General features: G+C 42.0%; 1 protein-coding gene across 4 annotated transcripts in view; it reads left to right on the forward strand.

The window, feature by feature from the left end:
- Nucleotides 1–22,808, forward strand: part of agrn (agrin) — a 349,201-nt gene that overhangs the window by 136,217 nt on the left and 190,176 nt on the right. For all 4 annotated transcript variants that reach the window (XM_034695805.1, XM_034695804.1, XM_034695803.1 and 1 more), the window contains one exon: nt 2,213–2,251. In XM_034695805.1, the coding sequence (XP_034551696.1) occupies nt 2,213–2,251 (39 nt within the window). The remainder of the gene's footprint in view (nt 1–2,212; nt 2,252–22,808) is intronic.

A 22,808-nucleotide genomic window follows, 5' to 3' on the forward strand; every position in this document is an offset into this window, starting at 1 on the left:
ACACACACACACACACACACACACACACACACACACACACACACACACACACAGACTACTACTAGTAGCGGGCACTGACAGCGTCTGTCTCAAGCTTCACATTGGTGTTTCTGTGACGCAGCGTGACGTGTATGTTTACATTTTACAGCCATGCTCAGTCTCTGGAAATACATGGAGAAGTGTGAGATTAAGAAAAGGGGAAAATCACAGCGACTTTAGTGAATGCTTTCTTCTTCTTTTTTTGCTGTTTAATGCAGGAAGCATTCTTCTTCTTTTGTTAATGTGGTTAGCAAACAGCTTTAAGACGCTCTGTAGCCCCCATCTAATGGGAATACTGTATAACAACCAGGCACCGGAAAAAACGATGAAAAATTTTACTTCTAAAATGAGAAAATATTCAAAGTAACTCGATTTTTACAAAGTAAACTAATATTTTGCACATCCCTACTTAGCAACTCCTCTCTCTCTCTCTCTCTCTCTCTCTCTTTGAGTCATGGTTACAGGTACGCCATGCATCCCTGAAACTGTCTTGCAAGCCTCCAGTTTATCAAAATCAAGATTAAAAATCAAAAGATCAAGAAAATCCTCTCTTCGAAGCATGTACTGTGCCTGACAGAATATGTCAATATGTCAATATGTAACATATCAAAGTATGACTCTTAATTATGTTTTTTTTTTTTCCTTTTTGTCTGGTCAATCACATGCCTGTTACAAAAACACCTGTTCAATACATCTACAAAGATTAAAGAACTTTTTAAAAAGCTGAAATGAAATGCCAAGCAATCCCTTACAAAATAGAAGTCTGCTTCTATCACACTTACACACATAGCAGCTTATTCTGCTTCATGCAGAAAAATAACAACAAACTGCAAAACAAACTCATGACTTCAACATACAGAGCAGGTCTACACTGCACGATTTTTCATCTACTTTTTTCACATAAAATGCACTCCTGCAAGATTTGGGTTTGGTACTTTTCCGAGCAAATGACTATCTTCTCTCTTTGTTTAAAGCTTTGCATCATTGTGTGCCACCACTATTGTGTCTGCCTGGTATTTGCATAATTGCCAAGCTAACCAACAGGCAGATATCCCACTTCATGTTTCTGCTGAGTGCTGAAATGATTAGTTGTTTAATTAATCAGTCAACCAACAGAACCTTAATCTAGCAGAATATGAATAGAGGGATCAGCAGAAGCAAATAAATAACAACATATTCCAGCTCCAGCTTGTCAATCGTGAGGGTTCGCTGTCTCTCTGCCTAGTTTAAATTAAATATTTTTGTTTCCAACTGTTTGTTGGACAATGCAAGCAATCTTAAGACGTCCCCCAAGGCTTTGGGAAATTGCTTTTTCAGTATTTTTTGGCAACTTGTGGTCCTCAAAAACAATCATCAGATTAATCAAAAGTGGAAATGAATGTCAGTCAGATTAGCTCAGATTCTGTTTTTGCCTGCCTGTCTTTTTATTACAACAATAATCCCTGTTTCCCTGCTAAACATGTTCTTCATCTACTTCCATTACATCAGCTCTCACTGATCTATTTACATTGCTTTGTGAAGAATGACCTAATTTCCAACCGTCAAGGTGTCAGGTCTGTGAAGAACTCAGGTTGCATGAGAGTTTCCCCCTGAGTGTTAATCCATACTCAGTCATTTGAAACTACAGGTTCTGCTTTATGGTTCCCACAGGCCAACACGCATTATATCATGGTCTGCTGGGTGTCGACCTGGAGACTAGCATGATGTCATTTGATATATTGCGAGGAAGAAAAATCCTGATTTCTTCTGCATGTGGTTGTTGGAGGACGGGGGGAGGGGACTGGGTAAAGCTTTCAGTGGTGTGAAGTCAGGGTTGTGAAATCTTAAATCCTATCTCACACTTTATAGCCCAAAACAAAACAAAGACCACTTCCCCTGTTTTCAATCCTCATGTAAGGTTGTGCAGTGTGGTTTGGGATGACCGTGAAAACAATGAATCTCAAAACAATGATGTTACAGCCATGCTAACATGTTCTCCTGTCGATTAGCTCAGCTGGGCTCCTGCAGGGCCCAGTCATTGCATCAAAAGGTGTTAGATTGAAAAGCAATGCCTGTGGACAGAATGTCTTTACGTTTTTTTTCATAGCAACTCAATTACCTGTCCTTTTACCCCTGGGAGGTCTGAATCCCCCCAAAACTAAAAACCCATTTCTCTTTCTTTTATCTCTTTCAGACAAACCTCCTCACTTCACACCGGCGCAGCCTCTTGATGGTAAGTCCTCTGTGGTTTCTACTCTGCTTGCCTCCGTTGACCGCTGGTGTTCTGTGGATGTACCTGCTTTTAATGACCTTGGACAGCAGATCCCTGCCTTTGAAGTGGGCAGCCGTCTGTGTGCGCTGAGCCACATTTGGCTGCTCTGCTTTTTGTTTCGACACTGTTGGTATTGCAGACACGTGGCCCAGGTCTGCTCAGGGCTTTGATGTGAGAAGGATCTTTTGATGACTTGATTTGATCTGCTCCACACTGCTAGTTGGGCTGATGTTCAATATCTGTAACCACAGCCGCATTCACATCCGTCTGATAGGGTCTAATAGGATAATAACCCTGACTTTCCTGGGCTTGCTACTTTACCTGAGAGTCTTTGCTCAAACGAGGTGACAGACTGACAGCAGCAAGGACGCTCTGTATGGGATGAATCACCATGTTGGTTTACAGTAGGTGCACAAGTAACCTGCACAGAGGTACTAAGATTGGTTACATGAGACAAATACTTTGTATATCAGTTTGGCAGGGTAGAGAGGGGTTTGGGGTTTTTGGGGTTTACATTTGTGGAGACCAGATGAAAGTGGAAAGAGATTAAACTAAACTAATGGCAGTTACTGTGAGACATTAAGGCAGGGAAGGCACTATTTTTAAATGAACATTAGTGTGAGTCAAAAAATCATTCTCAAACTTTTAATCAGTGTCTGTGATTAAAAGTATTAAAGTTAACTTGTTCATTTGATTTTTGTGGTGCTGAAGAGTTGAATTGGATTGAATGTAGTCTGACTAGAGGTAAGATTCTGTCTAGTAGACTTTTGATTAACAAAGATGTTAGCAAAGCAGGAACAACAGAAAGGTCAGACTACTGTGTTTAACTGCATGTATACATGATAGTTAATGGGAAACTTTGACAGAAATAAACAGGGTTAATGATTTCTTATGGGGTTGATTCTGTAAACTGTATGGTCATATCCACCACTCAGTGTTTCCATCAGAGCTGATACCTTGGTGGGCACTCGAGTATATTTTCAGCCGATCATTTTTACATTTTTCTCTTTTTTATCTGTATAAGATCGCCATCCACGATCAATAATCTGGACAATCTCTCATTACTCGCTGCCCCTGGTGTCTGATAACCTGCTGCGCCTGACACATGCTCTGCAGGTGATCTGAGAGAGAGAGAGATGAAGGGAGAAAGAGTGAGAGAGGGGTCATTCAGTACATCCCTCCTGCTAATGTATTGATTGAAGTGAAACATCTCATTTTAAATATGAGCCCTCTCATACGGCTGTTTTTAAAGTTATATGCAGCTGGTCTATCTTAGTTTAGATTGTTGTGAAACGCTACATCAGGAACAAGCCACGCTCACGCACAGATCACCTGTTGTGATAACATTACTGTTGATTTTATATTACAAATACATTTGTTTGGGTTTTTAAAAGCTTTAACACAGATTTAGTTTGATCTATTTTTTTTGCTTCTCTAAGCATAATCCTTAAATGTCCCAAATCTGTGGGGTTAAATAGCTAACAAGTCACTGTTGTTAGAGAACGTTAGGTCTGATGGTTGGACGTATCAAATCATCACGAGTGGTTAAACAACCTCCATCTTTTTTTGTTAGCATTCATTTTTAATCTAAAGTTGCTCCTCCTGAGCTTCCCCATCTCATATCTATGTTTCCAAACATGTTGCCTCGCTCAATCTCCAACTTTTCCAAAAATACATTTATTTATATCCCAGATGCTTGGGGCTGATGGTGGGTAAACCTATGCCTTGCAGGCAGTTGTGTTTGCAATACACTGGCAGGAGCCCTGCAGTCTGTAGACCAGAGGTGTATCTCACCTTATTATTCACATGTTGTCATCACGTCCTACACATATAAATCTCTTGTATGGCTGCTGCGTGGTGTCGGTTGTTTGTCGAGCCCAGTAGCATGAGCTGTTAATTAAAAAAAGCAACAATTTATTTCCAAAACGGTGCATCTCTGCAAGCTTTAATTGGAGGAAAACAGCTGGTTTTCAAGCTGCTATCATGAATATTTATCGAAGGCAGCACAGTGAGACAGTGTTTGATAGACTTTGGTGTTGTGTCTTTTTACTGCGCAGACAGACAGCCATGGATGGACTCCTACTAGTTCTGGAGGTGTTGTATATTCCTGCCTGTGAGCAGGCTACAAAGCCAGAGGTTTTGAGGACGAAAACACACAGAGAAAATGTTTCTAATGATCCCAGCCGGCCAGCTGATGCCAGGGACAAAAGGCCGCAGTGGGGGCTTGCCGAATCTGTTCCTGATAATTGCTCAATCACTCGCCCCATAGGCCGGCTTGTTTGGAAAAGCGGTTTACGAAAGATGTCAGCATAAAAAATGTATCAAATTAGTGGTGGTTTATGATGAATGTGATTGTCAGGCTGTGTCAGGACAATAGGCAGTTCACTGTCAATGTGAAATGGCTTCAACAAATAATTGAGCTTGATTGGAGCATTTCTCAACTTCCCCTCACCCTAACACCTGAGGAGCATATGCGATGTCTGTTTTTTCCTCCTTTGTGCCTCATATCCCCCAAACACAAGAGATTCAATTGTAGCCAGCACAGCTTACAACAGCTATTTATTTTTGTTTTAATGAAAGATGGAATTGCTTGACGAATGATTATATCTCACAGAGAGGTCTCTATTTGTCTGTTTCTGAAGCAAATATTGCCATAAAATGTGTCTCTCTGCTGTGAAAATGAGACACAGTATGCAGGCAGTGAAGCAGACCATTCCTGTCTCCCATTGAATTTCCCCTTACAAAAGAAATAACGCCCTGCTTATCGATTGAGACACTCATTTCTCATATATTAAAGTTTTTGCTGTGTGAGGGCACGTTTAAAAGCTGCTGCTGGCCTTTAATTACATTTCCAATAGTTCTGTAGGCTTTCCATCAGCAGCCTATGCTGTTTTAATATGCCAGGCAAAACAAAGGGCGCAGTCCCCCAATCAGCGGGGTAAGCCTGCCCTGTGGGACGCAGTTTCTGTGGGTCATTTAATGCTGGGAGATTAGTGGGACAATTAGGCTTGGCCCAAATTAGACAGTAGGCCACTTTTTTTGAGACCCATAGTTGTATTATTAGTGGAGGGGTGATTTAGAAGATGCTCTAAACCAGCACACGGCTAATATAGCTCTGCCATTTGTCAAATCTGCTCAAAAGAGCAAAGGGCTTCTTCTGTTGAACTTGTCCTCAGTTGTCAAGGACAGTCTGCTCTGCGGTACTTCATTACAGGAAATCACGGACGAGATATGGAGGAGTCTGCATATTTAAACTGCCTAATTTGTGTCTGAACTGCATCTGATGAGACATCCTTATTAGCGCGAGGAGAATCTGCAGAAAGTAAAGGAATTTGTTCTGCAAATGAGAGCGAGGGAATCATGGGACTCGCTGAGGGAAAATGCAGGTTCGGCACAACACAAGCAAAGCTCTTAGATGATATTTATGGTGAGCACCGCCCGCAAATAGCTGACGAATACTCCCCAATGACCGGCCTATAATCACCAGTCAAAAACAGTGACAAAAGTCACAAAGCAGCCTTTAATTAGGCTCTTTCTTTGAAAGCTCAAAGCAGCAGTTGCTTGGCTCAGGCCACGCTCATTATTGCCTGTCGTCTCCTGATAATAAGACAGTTGTTGCGCGTTGGCCAAAGCTAGCGGGCTGCGAGAGTTTGCAGCTTGAGGGATTAGAATTGGACTTTGGTTGACTCGGAGAAGTGCTTGATGAATGAGGCTCTTGGCCCCCAGTTGTGTCTACCCCCAGCGTGCACATCCAGAGAAAACAGGACATGTTTGTCCTCTGTTTAAGGACACATGAAGGACGCAGTGGTAACATAGATAATATCTCATCTGTATGTGAAGCATGTCATTTTCATAAGAGATTTATAGCTTAAGGGGGTATTTATGTCATATGATTAATGCCAAATCTAGTTGGAATGTAATAAAAAGAAAGATTTTATTGCTTGAGTTCTGTCTCAAGGTCCTCAGGCTGAGAAGAAGAGTCAGGTGTAAATGGCTCCCTTGGGGAAGTCTTCATTTCTTCCTTTTACAACCAAAGGTGACTAAACACTGGCCACAAAAGGCTCAAGAGACTGGAGAGAAAAGGAGATGTAATGGAGAAAGTGCGTCAAAGAGTTCAGAGGTCCTCTGCGACTGTTGCTGGCAAAACCTGCCTGGCAGGAGCTCATTCGCTGTGAATCCTTCAATTTCGTGTTTGTCACTGACAGCGTTCCCCAGAGGATGCTCCTCACCGTCACACAAAATAAACTCCTGGACTGAAATGTGATTTGATCTGGGACGCCTGAAAAAAAGTGCCGGCGGGCTCACTTACACTCTAACAACACTTCCTCTTCCTAAAGAACTGACATAACTCTTTGTCAGCTCGGGGAGAATACAGTTACTAAGGGCTCGGCCACAATTACAACCTCAGATAGAGGACACACACATTCACTCATACACACTCCTACATATATATAAACACAAACTGTCCTGTAATTTATTCCACTGGAGCCTTTCCCTGTGTTTTTGACTGTAAGCCCGGCTCGGAGAGAGGCAGAATTAATTATGACTCCTCGGCCTATCTTAATTAAATCATTTCACATCATAGATTTTGCACAACAGAGGCAAAATATCTACCTCATCTCCTAGCCAGGGCGGGGGTGCCGGCTGAGAAAGCCTCGCATCAAGATATCAAAGGTACACTGTAAAATTGCCTCTCAAGGATTACAATTTCACAGCAGAGTTGTCATGTCCGGCTTTTAACAGGGAGCAGCTTGTTAGCCCGCTATTGTGGAAGCTGGCGGGGAGAAGAGAAGGAGGGCAAACAGGGGCAGCCTCGACTTTATCAATAGAAAAGTTTGTTGCCCTTTGAAAGTACGCAGAGTTCAAAATGAACCTCACCTCGGTCAGGGTAGCCTGCTCCTTTTGTATCTGAGAACTCAGCACTTGTGTAGGTGAGTGTATGAAAAGCTAGGTAAGTAGCGTCTTTTCATAAGCAGAGGTGAAAGGCAAAAAAATCACGCCAGTCCCATCAGCCCCCACGTCTGACCACTCATCTCTGACAGCATTCCTTCTCAGGCTCCCCTCACCTCTGCTTATCCAGTATTGATTTAACCAGGCAGGTTAGAAGCAGCAGTCCAGAGCCAGAGAAACAAAAATACCAACAAGGAAGGTGAGAGCGGAGTTTGCCCAAGGTGCTAAGTGCTACATGTTTTTTTCTTTTTATTTCCAATGTCATGGAGTAATTATTAACGCAGTTTGCAATGCAGGTTCGTTTTGATATCTCCCCTCGGTGGTGGTGCAACCCCTGCCGGTTGTTGCTGCAGGTTATTTCAGGACCTAGGACCTTGTAAGGATCAGCAGGTCTTTGATGTGGACGGACAGCACATTGAGCTATCTATGCCTGTGATCTGGGAGCTGTCAGTCGGGCTAGGCAGGTAGTCATGTCTGATTTGTTGGTATTAGGTGCCTCAGTTTCAGGAGCGGTGATCTCTGATCTGATTCTGAAATATCACCGTTTGATGGTTTCTAACTTTTTAAAGATTTTTTGGGGGGATATTTTTGCCTTAATTTAATGGGACATTTCTGTGCATGATGGTGGCCTCCAAACCTGCTCCTTATTTAGATATAAAAGGCTCCTTCTAAGTTGACAAAACCCAAACTATTTTTATATTCAGGTGATTACACACAGATTTAAACATACTTATTAATATTATATATAGTTCCCTTTACTTATCTTTATTTAAAGCTCCAGTGAGGGGCTTAAAGCTGGGGTTGGTAGTCAGATTTAGATACACTTTTTGTTATACTGGTTAAAATTATCTTTATGTCCCGATGGCAATCAATACATAATGTGTTCTTAAAAAAGAGCGAAAAAAAGCTGCTATCTACAGCCGGAGTAAACCTGGGAAAACACCAACCCAACCCTGCCATCAGGAGCCAAATTATCAAACCAATCAAATCCCGTCCTGCCGTTCTGCCCGCCTCCTGCGCATACATTTCATGTTTGTTTGTGTTTTTAACTTTCACTATGAGAATGTTTTGGTGTTTTCTTACCGCTGAGTGAGACATGAGTTGACGAAGTGCAAAACACAAACTATGTGCTGAGGACCGGTTTTGAATCAGTCACCATCACATGGTCGTGAATCAGCGGCGCTTGTGCATGAGAGCGGGGGCATCGTTTTGGAGGGGATCCGAGGGGAGGGGGGAGGGATTAGACGGAGTCCTGAGGAAATGCTACTTACAAATTCATGCTAGTTTTCCGTGACTACCAACCCTAGCTTTAAGGTTTGTGTTAACCGTGACCATGAGTGTCCTGGTGAAGACAGGCAGCAGCACAGTTAGCTAAGTCCTGACAAGCTAGCAGCCAAACATACAAACATAATAAAAAATACAGGATTATAATACAGTAAAAAGGCACAAGTAAAAAGTCCTGGAAATGGGTCTCTAATATTTTCTTAGCTACACATTTAATGCAGGACCTTCTGGAAGCAAAGTTGATTGACTGCATCTATAGGCGTGTTAGCAAGTCAAGTTAACGATAGCAGCTTACATAAGAAAGGATAAGCACACTGTTGAATCATCCCCTTGTACTTTGTGTGTTGGTTCAGGAATACGTACAAGTAAAAGTCATAAAATCTTTAAAAGCAAAGTGTCTCTGTTGGAGTCCCTGTGTCTCTGTGAGGAGGAGAAATATCACTCAAAACAGACTAACGCTGTGATTGGAGAATCACTGTCGGGGGGAGGAATTAAATGAAAAGTCCATTTCATGCAGATCTATTTTCTACATTTCGGGACGGATTTTTGTTCTTGTGTTTCCCCTGAAAATACCTTCACACTGGATGAAAGTTTACTTTGATGCATGCTATTATCTTGCCTGGTTAATTTCTCATTGGATTCATCCAGACTGAACGAGTCATTTTATTTTCTTGCTGGCAGAACAAGAGATTTAAAATAAAAAGAAATCAGAACAAATTTCAAGCGTGTGAAGTCTCTGAAATGAAATGGAGAGAAAGGCATTAGCAGGATAAACAAAACCCCATTGACAGTATGAATCCATGCAGGCTAATTAGCAGTTTCTCTCTGCCTATCAAAGCTCGAGCTGCAGAGCATGGCGATGCAGAGTGGGGGCTGAAAGCTCACCCCCACTCTGCATTTTGTCAAATATCGAAAGCAATTAACATGCAGAATATAACTTAAAATAAGATCTTTGTGTTCTTTGAATGTTGACTGAAGCCATCGGGCACCAGCGAATAGCTGTGTCCTATTAACACAGCAGTGAGTTATTTTAAATTGGGGCTCTGTTGTCGCTCCAGTTTGAGCTGTGATGGGCAGGCGCTAATTTAATTGTTGGGTGGTGATGTCAGGAAAATAACCACACTGGGAAGCGTAACCAGTGCGACAAATTCCATTGTCAGGTTGTTAATTAGAGGAAAATAAGTGGCTTGCCGTGTCAATGTGTTGCTGAACATTATTACACTGTGATATCCTGCCATTATCCGAGTCCTGCATCACAGTCACAGTCAGTGTTTCCCTTATTAAGGAAAGTTATTGGAGCGTTTTCCTCTGTGCTGACAACATCCACACTGTTCTCACACAGATATACTGTACGTCTGAGCTTTCTACAGAAGCAGCGGCTGCTGAGGACAGTCAGGCATCTGCAGTTCAGTGCTCTCTTGCTCTCCATTGCTCTGTCAGACACACACACACACATGCATGCACACACGCTTTCTTACTCTGACTTGAACATTTCACCCCTTGCTTCTTGTTTTTCTTCACTCAGCCAGAAACATTGTTTACAGATTGCAGTTGAACTTCAGGATGTGCGCACAAACACACACACTCACACTCCCCACACATTACAGAACCCGAACATCCGATTTTACAGTTTGTATCTACTTTCATCTTTGTCTGCGTGTGTGTATGCTGTGGGGATGTTAGTGTGTGTACGGCTGTTGTTCTTGTGTACAGTATGTGTTCCTGCTGAGTGTGTGGGATCCTTGGAGGCTCATACACAGGGCGAAACTATCTGCACTGAACCTCCTACCTGCAACCTTACCCCGACACACACTGACACACACTGACACACACTGACACACACAGAGAAGGAAATGGAACCATCACTTCTCTCAAATTCTCAAATTTCAGGTTGGGATCCTCAAAGACGGAGTCTTAGTATAGAACTGGAAAACTTCCACTCTGGAAGCGAGTCTATGACAGTTCACTGCTAATATGGTGGGTCCATCTGTAGAGAGTAGGAAGTCTCACCCCTGTTAACACACACACACACACACACACACACACACACACACACACACACACACACACACACACACACACACAGACACACACACACACACAGACACACACAAACACACACAAACACACACAAACACACACAGTCACACACAGACACACAGACACACACAGACACACACTCTCGAAGAGTAGCACTTTCCCACATGTGTTGTCGTCATATGATTTCTGGACCTGGAGTCGAGCAGAATCTGTGAGTGTGTTGTTCTATATATACGCGTAATGCTCTAACACACTGACACATGGCCCAGCAGCATGCCAGTGACACCATTTACACCCAGCTTGCTTTTTTCATATTAAAGATGGTGATAAAAGCACTCACACACACATAGACGGGGCTGATCACTGCCCTCTCACTGAGCTTTAATAAGATTTATGATGGCAGGGAGCGAGACAGAGGGCAGGAGATATTGAGACAAAGAGAGAAACAAATAGAAAAAGACTGCAAATCACCGGCATTATTTGAATGCTTGGGTTCTGCTTTTCCCCTCAGTGTAATAAAACACAGATAATACACAGTGTGTATATATTGTGGCTGGGGGAGTGAAGGGACAGAGTTTATTAAATGCTACAGTGTGACACAGAGCCAGCCGGGGGCACATTGGAAGATAAAGACACATTAAACTGTTTACTCACCTGTCAAAGGGTAAAATAGTGTTTATTCAAGCCCCTCAGGTGCTTATGTAGATTAAATGAGTGTGTGTGTGTGTGTGTGTAAGTTCTGGTTGTGGGTGAGTTTTGGATAGCTGGTTCAGGACCAGAGTTTAATCATGTGAGGACGCAGCAGCCACTGAGATGAGAGCCGTCTCTGATGTGAGGCACAAATGAGAAAATGAGATCTGGGGGATCAGAGAAGGGTGTCTGGAGTGGCATTGATTTTTTAATATTACATGAAGCAAGGACACTCAAACACTTTGAACCCTTTGCATGAGCTCACGCTGCTCTGTATGTGGTTTGAATGGCAGCTTCATTTTTAAATTAGACTCATTTTACCACGATAATTCACATTCTCACTACTGATGACCTCTTTACATACCTGACCAACATATCTGTGTCCCAATATTACTCACCTGTACTGGCCTGTTTCGAACTCTACAAGTCCTACCTTGATTTGGGAATCAAACGAATGAAAGTCTTCCACAAGTTTGACTACATAGGGATGGACAATGATTTTCAAATATTCAAATATTCATTCACTTTGTAAAAATCGAAGAGTTACTTCGAATATTTTCTCATTTTAAAAGTAAAATTTGTCATCGTTTTTACTGGTGTCTGATTGTTATACGGTATTCCTGCCAGACGGTGGCTATAGAGCGTCTTAAACTGTTTGCTGACCGCATTAAGTAACAGAAGAAGAAGAATGCTAACTGCATTAAATAGCAATAGAAGAAGAAAACATAAGCGATAGTCGCAGTGATTTTCTCCATCTCTGAATCTCACACTGCTGCACACGTCTTTCCAGAGACTGAGCATGGCTGTAAAATGTAAACATACACGCCACGCCACATCACAGAAACACAGACATAACCGAGACAGACGCTGTCAGTGCACCTTGTCCTGCTGCTGGTTAATGTGACTGCCACACAAACGGGCTGTTAATGGGACAGGTCTGTGTGTGTGTGTGGCTTGATATGCCCATCCCTACTACATAGCCTGCAGTCAGTTGCCAAACATTCAGCCCACACTTAAGTTAACTCTTTCAGTTTGTTTTCATACACAGGTCTCTAGTGATTTCTCCAAAATTGTTCTCTGCCTGCTTTTGTGATGCCCGCTGACGTCAGTCTGAATAGATGCACCTGTATACCTATCTCATATCCGTACACAGAAACAGACTTCATGAACCTCTTGAACCAAACACTATGTAGAGGGCCACTGCTAAGTTGTAGACAGTCCCTCTGGATCCTCTATCAGCTGATTCTGTTTTCAGAGAGTAGTTTTCTTTGAGGTTTTAATTTCATCGCACTCACAGAATAGAGAATTCCTTGGACAGAGCATTTGCATTAAAGAAGGAGGGCTTCCATGCTCTGTATGGCAGAATTAACTAGTTATAAAGAATGAAGCTAATGAGACAATTTAATAGGAAGGCTATAGGGGGATCTCATGGGCTTGTTAAAGGAAGGGGGTGGCGTTTTCCTCCAATGCTTAATGAAGAGAGAGAACATGTGTGTGAATCTTTACATACTATATTCTGACATGAAACCTTTTTCAGATGTGTAGTTGTTGTGTTTGTAGTCGTATATTTTTATAGCAGAACTTGAGGATATAGAAAAGTCTAATTTAGGCTAAAGCGGTCATCATTCAAGCTGCAGAGATAACCAGCTGTTTAATTTAAACCGAGGCGGTCGGAGTGAGAACGATTTCTTCCTGCTTTTTATGTCATGCTCAGGTCAAACTCTGTTCTCCAGCTGTGCTGCAACAGTAGTGAGCGTCTAAATTGGGAAGGATTATGATCCATCTATCTTTATCTATCCGTCTGCTGCATCTGTCTGTTTGCCGTCTGAAATTGTTTTGGAGAAACAATGAAGATGTGTTGTGCACTCTGGGTGAAATGAGGGGAATTCATTTTCCCCCCCAAGGCTGGCTTTGTGCGCGCTTTGTTTTGTTCACTTTGCATGCATTTAACTCATCATTACATTACATCGCCCACAGTATTTTGAGCCATACACCTCGGAGTGTGTGCACGAGAGAGAACAAACACAGACAGTTTAGTATTGCAGCAACCTCGCACATCTGCCCGCCTGCTCATTTCCATAATGAGGGAAAGAGAGAGAAGGAGAGGAACAGAAACAGAATGAAGAAGTGATGACAATTTGAACAATTTAGATGTTTACTTTTCAAGAGAGAGAAAGAAAGGTGTGTGTTACTTCAGTGTAAACAGCTTCTGTATGTGTGTGTCTCAGTGTGCATAGCTCTATAATTTGGCTGTTTGAACAGTTTTATGTAGTGTGAATAGTAAGTTTTCACTTTCTCACAATGTGATAAGAATAAAAACAGTCGGCTCCTGAAAATTGTCACGTTTCCCCACAGTAGACAAACAGGCAGGCATTTGTGTGTGTGTGTGCGTGTGTGTGTGTTTGTGTGTGTGTGTGTGTGTGTGTGTGTGTGTGTGTGTGTGTGTGTGTGTGTGTGTGTGTGTGTGTGTGTGCGTCTCCTCGCTTGTTTTTCCACTGGAGTCTCAGGCACCCTAGCACACCCTGTAACTCCATAATGAGGGGTTGGTGTCAGAGAAGGCAAACACAATGTGTGTGCATGTGTGTGTGAGTGTGAGTGTGAGTGTGTGTGTGAGTGTGCGTGTGAGTGTGTGTGCGTGTGTGTGTGTGTGTGAGTGTGTGTGTGTGTGTGTGTGTGTGTGTGTGTGTGTGTGTGTGTGTGTGTGTGTGTGTGTGTGTGTGTGTGTGTGTGCTTCTCCTCGCTTTTTTTTCCACTGGAGTCTCAGGCACCCTAGCACACCCTGTAACTCCATAATGAGGGGTTGGTGTCAGAGAAGGCAAACACAATGTGTGTGCGTGTGTGTGTGTGTGTGTGTGCGTGTGTGTGTGTGTGTGCGCAGTTTGGTAATTTGAGGAAACTGCTGAATATACTGTAAAGCGATGTTATGACTAACCTCTACTCTGGGTCAGGGTGAGGGGTTACACTGCAAGAAATAAAAATACTGAACAGTCATTTTAGTCTAAAACTTTTCCTCTATTGCAGCAAAATGTGTGAGAAACAAGAAAGAGGGAGGAGTGCTTTTTAAACACACTCAGCTGTTAGATGTTTTATAAAAGAAAGATATGACTCAGGTTATTATTGTTACTACTGGATTCTTTTTACATGATGTTTGAACAGATTAACACGTTTAAGATTCAAAATTGAAGCCAATGTGGAATTGCCTTAAACCTGTAATTTCCCTGATGACCAGCAGGGGGATTTTCCACTGTTTGCTGAAACGGGTCAGATTGCATGTAAGAAAAAGATTTCTTATTATTGTTTCTTTCAGTTCTAAGAAAATGCCTAAGAAGTTTTTAGCTTTCGTTGCTAGTTTTGCGTCTTCTTCTACACAGCCTGGTGTTAGTTTTATTAATTCTGGCTTCAGATATCATCATCACATCATCGCTGTGCATTAGATGAAACTCAAATGCAACTGTCTTTGAGTTGGAAAAACTTCATCGACACCAACTGCTGCAGGACATTCGCCGTCCTCCTCCTCTCAGAGCAGCTGAGGTTACTGCACCCAAACTTTGTAGCAAGTACCATCAGTTACAAACAAGCAGCAATCTCTGGTCTCAAAATATGAAGCACATGCGGAAGTGTTATAAACTGCAGTTCATCGAGGATTCGCTTGAGGCTGGCTGCAGAAACACTGGAAACCACATAGATACCCATTTAAAGAAGACGATCTTTACAGCAGAAATAAACATGTTTACAGCCTGGTACAAAAACAGCTTCGGTATACATAGCTAATTTCTCTATCGGCACTATTTTTAATAATGCTACGGTTCAGAAGACATGAAGATTACAAGTTAGAACTTGACTGACTTGATTGACAGGCGGAAACACATAGCTGTTTGTGAGAAGGCTCAAAGCCCGCCTCTGTACCTCACACTAAGTCAGGTTGAGTTCAGCATTACCAATATGGCTCCCACCAGGAACAGATGGGTGACATCAGGGATACTATGTCCATTATTTATACAGTCTGAGGTTAAAAATAGGAATGCAATGTTAAAATCAGCAGAATAAAAGCTAGTTAGATAACTAAACAAGGGGACACGAGGTTACATGTTGTGTTTAATGTCGGGTCAATAAGCCAATCATCTATAACAGTAATACCAGTTCTGTTAAAGATGCAGTGTCAAAAAAATTTCTACCAAATGAAGGAGGCTAAATATTGGTATCAATATCAATAAAAATGTAAAATCCCTATCCTTACGTCTAGACTTCTGCTTCAGCTTTGACCAATCTTTTTGTTTACCTATATCTTGACCCACTCAGCTGGAAGAAACAAATCACTGTAAATATATATTTTAAACCATACCAGGAGCAATATGTCTTACGAGGCATTTTCAGTGTGTTTTCAATCCAGTAATAACGCAGTCAAGTGTGTTTTCAAACTTTCTTCACAATCAGTACTCTTACAATCACACACAAACACGCAAGCTCAGAGTGCATGATGTTATACTCTCTGTCTGGCTCCTTTTTAAATGGTTTGTGTATCAAATCACTGCAGACCACTTAAGTTCCAGTCCAGGACCCAAACACATGTCCTCAACATGTGCTGCACACATGTGGAATTTCACTACAAGTGAGCTCACGTCTCTCCCACACACACACACACACACACACAAACAAAGCACACACATCTTGTAGGAAACAAGGCATCCAGTGTGACTCCCTCCAAATCTGATGTGTATTAGCTTGGACATTTCCCACTGGTGTCAGACAGCTCTCGTCTCCCACAGCTGTCTCCTGTCAATACACTGCACAAACTTCGTTCCACAGGAACAGGTTGCTTATTACTGAGACTCCAAATCTTCAGATTGCACAAATTAATCAGCAGATTGACATGTTTTCTTTTAATTTTAACATCCTTTTCCCCTTATTTTAACTAATTTTCACATCTGAACAGTGATGACACGCTGCTCTCTCTCTCCTCTTCATCAAGATGTTTTCGCTTGGTTCAAGGCTGAGATTATAACTGCTGCTCGAGATTCTTTCTTCTTAGATATTGCCTGATAACTTGGATCAGTGTTTAATCAGTTGTGATAATGGCAAGATTAATGGGGAATGGTTTGAGGGGAGATAGTTTTACAGACTGCACACTTGAGTTTTACCCCCCCCCTCTCACTCTCTCTTTCTCTCTCTCATTCTCACTCTCTCTCTCTCTCTTTATTTTCAGTGCACATTCCTCATCCTAATCTTTTGGCTCTCTATATCTTCTCTTTACTCCACTCCCTCTAAACCTCACACACGAACACATTACACACAAACATAGACACAGACTTAACTACAATCCCAGGCTACACACACACACTCACACACACACAGCACAAAGACCCCCAACTGTGGCTACATCCTACCAGGTGTGTTTATGTCTGCAGGAAATGTTCCATTGAATAATGAGTGTGTTTGTGTGTGTTTATTAGTGTTTGTGTGTGTTTGCTTATCATTGTAAGTGCGTGTGTGTGTCTAATTCAGCCCATTAGTCTTGGATGTAGGGCATTCACGGTAGTTTGATGATGGAAATGGGGCAGAAGTAGCTGTAACTTTTGCTCCCAGGCTTTCAGGAAGTATGTTAAAGAGGGGGGCGCTCGGGGGTTGGATGGACAGTGAACAGTGGCTCTCAAACTGCTGGTCTCCAATAGGAATGTTCTGAAGCGGCTCATTTCCATGTTTTTTACATAGAAATTTAAATTTCCATGTAATTTAAATTTAAATTTAAATTCAAACCAACAGACTTGGCTAAAAGTAAGAAAATGCCCAGAGAATAGTCAAAATGGAGCACAGTGTATTCAACACGACTAAATCATAGACTGTATAAATGATGGATGTAGCAACCGTGATGTCATTCATCTGTTTCTGAAGCGCTGTTTTGAAACCAATCATTGGCGGAAACCATATTGGATATGTTGAACTCAAACTAACTTCTGTCTCGGTAAAGAGGCGGTCTTTGAGCCTCCTCGCCAACAGCTACAGTGTTCCCGTCTGTCAGTCAAGTCAGCTGTGCCTCTCGTAATGGAAAACTTGTAATCTATATATCTTCGAAATTGCTGCGTCAGAAAAAAATTCTCCCCCCCTGTACAGTGTGTGTCAGTCGAGAAATGAGCTACAAAGACTACACTTGTTTTTTGAACCAGGCTGTAAAAGTGTTTATTTCTGCTGTAAAGATCGGCTTTTTTGAATTGGTGTGTATGTGGTTTCCAATGTTTCTGTAGCCAGACTCAAGTGGACACTTGATGAACTGCAGTTTTCCGCATGGGCTTCAATTCTCGCGGCCGAAGTCTGCCTGTAAACAATGTCAAATTAGTTTGCCATGTGTGGCTAACATTAGCAGAGCTAGCCCCATTCTAGTGTTGGTTGAACATTGCTGTTCGTTGTTTACCAGTTTAATCCGACACAGCCAACTTCATCTCCATTTTCTAGATCAACACACTGCCAAACTACGCCACACTATGAGATGACATCTCAACTGTGCTTGTTTGCATCAGGGTAGTAGAGCATTACAGCAGTAGCATGTATAGTCAGTTGGCAGTAGCTATAAACAGGAGCAATTGCCCTGGCTGGGGGTGGGCAGCTGCACTACAGATTGGACACAACATACAGAAGACCTACAGGAATACAAATATTTAGCCCGCTTACTCTGGTGGATGATGACATTTAATTGTGCACTCCTGTTTTATACTGTGAGAGTACATGATTGACCGATCGTCTGAAAAAAAAGAAGAAGACGAAGCTGCAAGACAAAAGTTCAGGAGTCAGAAATCAATAGAAGGAGTGAGGGGGCAATGAAGAAGTAAGGAACTTAAACTGAAGACTGTGAGGAGGGAGAAAATATAAATTAGACTGGGAAGATGAGCGCAACAACTCAAACAGTCGCTTCCATCATCCTGTGAACGGAGAATATGAAGCTATCATCGTTCAGAAATTGACCTCAACTGAAATTGGCCGTCGATTTATCTTACTCTCCCTCCTCCTCCTTTTTTTTTTTACTCCTCTTCCCTCTCCCAGAAATCCCTTCCACTTTTCCCGCCGCTGAGGGCTTGTCAGCCTGGGGGGAGGACTTACCACCTTTAGCGTGTGTGTGGGTGTGTGTGTGCGAGTGAGCATGTGTGTAATTGTCAGAAGCAGAAATTTAATTAAAACAGGTTGCTCCAATTTGAGCCCCCATAAACCGCTCTGTGCACACTCTCACACAGCACACTTTAGAGAGGTCCCAGAATGCATTGCTACACCAGCAGCTCAGCTGTCTCCCTGTCTGTCATATTAAAGACCAACATCAATGCATGGCTCTTAATAAAAGATCAAAATCAGCTCAATCAAGCCAATAAAATTACACAGAGATTAAATCTGCATTACAGCGTGAATGTGGGTCATAAGGTGTGTATTGGACGCAGCATGTGGTCTGTTCACTTACACCCACAGGGAGTGAAGGGGGGCGGGGTTCAATTCTCAGACTCAAAGCCATGTAACACTCATCAATCCCCTGAGAGGCAATACATCCCCTCTTGTTCCAAATGAGACTTTTATGTGAGTACGAGAAGCACCAAAGGAAAAAAAAAAAGAATGTGCAATTACCTCAGCGCCATGCTGGGTTCATCTGATGCCAAGCTAGGATTCAATCACACCCACCCCCCCCCCCAACCCCCCTCCACTAGTTCCATTATAGCTAAGAGGAACAGGGATTGGTTTGGGTGATGATGTGAAGCTTCCTACTTTTGTCTTTCAATCAGATAAGAGAGGTTTTTTGGTATTTTTCTGCTCTTAGGGCGTCCGTCCTGTCTAAAGTGGCTCTGAGCTGGAGTTGTTTGAGATGGTTTAGCACTCCTGCTAGACGTCCATTCAGGTCAGGCCCTGCTGCAGAGAGGCACAGCAGAGGGGGCAGTTGTCAGCCAATACACACCATTACAAGACGGACAACTTGAGTCCACCCCTCAGGTTGCACACAAGTGAAGCCAAAATATCACCCCAAGATAGGGGCTGACATCTTGCACTGACATCATTGGGGGCCACGTTAGGCACCGAAGGGATCGGACTGGAGGAAGTAAGAAATTGATGTCTCGCTCACTGACAAACATCAAGAGTCTCTCAGCTCAGTGCAGTCTACAGCTTCCAAGCTTTGTTTGTACAAAGGTGATAAATAAGGGTATGATAAAATAATAAAACAAAAGTAATGTGTTGATATGGAGTTGCCAGGCCTCTCCATGATTTCCCGCTCTAATATAAACACATGGTCTGCTCCTGGGGCTTGTGTCTTCAATTGGTCACAGTTGTCCTTGTGGAAAAACATTAGATTGTGTTGTGGGAGATAGGAGGTTGGTAGCTTCAGGCACTTACTACACACATGACCACAAGAGCACATACATGCACAAACACGCTCCATCCGTCATTATTATGCACATGCACACCCTCAGGCCGATGCAGGTAAACAAACAGGGACCGCTGTTTGTCAGAGGATGCATCATAAAGCCAACTTAAGAAGGAGATGCGGACGTTGTCCGTCCATGCTGCTCACTGACCAAATACAAAGTCTCAGCAGACCCAGAGCGGATCACATTTGTCTTTTTGGTGCCTACACTGTCACATATGGAGCTCACTAAGATAAATGGGGAATTCTGCTCCAGTTCATGCTTGTTCAGTGCAACATTTGGGGTTTGATGAGGATCTCTGTGTAGTTGAATTTTTCAGAGTCACAATCTTTAACATTGCTTTAAAAGATATCAGTTTTTCTTGCTCCTGTGTGCAGGAATTATTCCGTCTATAATATCAGATCCTCTGAGGTTTTTCATTTACAGCTCCTTTGTCACGCTTTGCATGGACAAAACTGCATGTTATTTTGGTTGATTTGTGTCTTCGAGCAGAACATACAAAGGGATTTAACCCATTGTTCCTACAAAAATATTGATTCGTGCAGCTTTTGTAATAAATAAATAAAGCAACAAAGTAATGGAGGAAAACTTTGAACATTTGCGTGTTTTTAAAGTTACTTAGTGAAGAGATTTTTAGAAACCCAGACGTCCTTCAAAATCCAGTCTTCTTCATGTTCTTGGCCATTTCTATCACCCAACACATTATGCTAATGGGCAGAGTCAAGGCCGGCTCTGTCAAAGAGCCGCTGCTGCTTTTAGAGGGAGTGTTCAGGTTCATCAAGTTTTAATGAACCAGGAGAGAAATCGGCAGAGACATGGCACTCTTCACTTTCCCCCGGCACACATTCTTTGAGCTTTAAGCTGCACGCAGGTACACCAGGACTGACTGTGTGTTTGAATTTACAGCCGCTCTCTTTCTATTTAAGAGGAGCCTTTCTATCTAGATTAAACCATGGCTGTATTGCATATAATGAAAAGCATTATCACAGTAATGCTTTCTGCCTTCTGAAAAAAAAAGACTCTGCAAGCTCTCCCAAAGTTTGTTCTTATATTACTACAATAAGCTGTTCCTCTTTCGACTCCTGGAAGTCGTAGCGTCACTATTTAAACTCATAAGGAAAATCTACGTAGCAAATACGTCCACACATGCTTTTTAAAATGTTTCAAATGTTCATTTGTACTTCCAGGCTCTGGCTAAGGTGTCAGTGGTAGTTTTTAAGTATTTGCTGGATGCTGCTGTCTGTTTGAATGACAAACACATGATGGACAGAGACAGGTTTGGACGGGAACATCACAATGCATCAAAAAGCTTTGAGATCAGATCGGGTGAATTTGGGTCACTGCTGCAGCAGAGAAAAGACGATGCTGATAAAACCAAAGCAAATACAGGCTGTTGAAGATTAAAACTGATTGTGAAAGATTAGCACATGAGAATGTCATAATACACCCAGCTCTCAGTGTTATTTGATGCACAGTTTGGGGCTTTAGCGTGTGATCGTATTACTTTGAGAAACACGTGAGGATAGATGATGATCACAGTTCTCAAAACCTTTTAAATGTCAGTTCAGATCAAACTCAGACCGGAGCTGGATTCCCAAAGTAGCCCAAAGCTTTTTCAGCGGGAGGAATTTTCACAAGTTTTGCAACCATAAATTATAAATCTGTGTTTTAGTTTACAAAGTGTGCTGCTTTGGGTACAGGCAACATTATTTTAATGTAGAAGTCAGTGCTCAAGCATGAATTGTTCCTTTTATCTCTTTTTTTTTTTGCTTTTACTTCCTGTTTGAGCAGATTGAGATCAGCCCTGTAAAAAATATTCTATATAAATACATACTTAACTCTACTTTACAAAAGACTTCTAGCCTTTTTAATAAAAGACATATATCTATAAATAATCACTTTTTGGCAAAGTTACACATTTGTAAGGAGAGCTGGGAAAACTCCATCCTCTGATAATGATTAAGAGATAAAGTCAAATTGTTCAAACAGAAAAAAGAACCTTTAGTTGCAGATATTTTAAGTTCCTGATTTTACCGCTCATTCGTCTCTGCCTTAAAGCCTCTGTGAGGACTTTTCATGTGGTTATGAATACTGATGCCTGTATATAGCAGTGCAGTATGGGAGAGAAAAGTTAGGACAGTATGAAGGCCTGTGACTGACATGGGCCCAAGAAATGTTAGATCATTTAAAGTGAAGTCAGTTGTGGGAAGGATATGATATTTTGCACGGGGCCCAAAATCCCTGACAGCACCCCTGCCGATGTACATCAACCTCCAAAAGAGGCTCTTCTGAAAAAGACACAAAGACTCTCAATGTGTTTGACTGTTAATAGACTGAATGGTTTTATGTTTAAATGAAATAACAACATAATAATACAGTTTAAGATCAGCTAAGAAAGAGTTACCGCTTTGTCCACAGGGGGCGCCAAATCAGCAAACACCAAAAGTTCCTCACAGGAGGTTCAACTCTACATTTGTTGTGGTCCCTCTTTCTTAATAATTTAACACGTCGGAAAACATGGAACACCCATCCTTGAGTTTGACTTTCTCACCACATATGATATACATTCTTTCTAGCTCCATGATGCATATTGTCAAATATATGGTACATTTCATTCTGTTACACATCCAGTTGAAAACCCCTCTGCTAAGTTATTTATGGCTGTATTTTTCTGTCTCTGTTCAGTGAGCATCCTGCTTTTTGCTTTGTCCATCAAACCACTTTAGTAATTTTTTGCTTTGTAAACAAAGTTTTTATGGCATTTATATTTATATAATAATTATACTAATGGAAGGAGATAAATGAAATACCTGAGTAAAGGGCTCTTTAATGAGTCCAGATTGTTAAAAATCCCAGATGGAGGAAACATATGGAAGACATATTCCTGTACTAAGATGAGTCATTGTGCTTTCAGTGATGTTTATTCTAAAGGAAATTTCTCAAGAGCACTGGCATCCAGATTTAGCTCTAAAGAAACCAGGTTTCATCATATCACTCAGTGTGTCTATATCTGTGTTGGGTACAGCATAATGAGGCTTTTATCCAGCCTGTCTTACAGTAGACATATGCAGGCCCAGGTGGGAGGTGAAGCCACAGCTCAGGTTGTGTCATCTCCCTGAACAGCGGGACCACATGCGCCTCACACTCAGAAACCTGCAGTACAT

The sequence above is a fragment of the Notolabrus celidotus genome, chromosome 11, assembly GCF_009762535.1.
Source record: "Notolabrus celidotus isolate fNotCel1 chromosome 11, fNotCel1.pri, whole genome shotgun sequence".
Classification (NCBI taxonomy): Eukaryota; Metazoa; Chordata; class Actinopteri; order Labriformes; family Labridae; genus Notolabrus; species Notolabrus celidotus.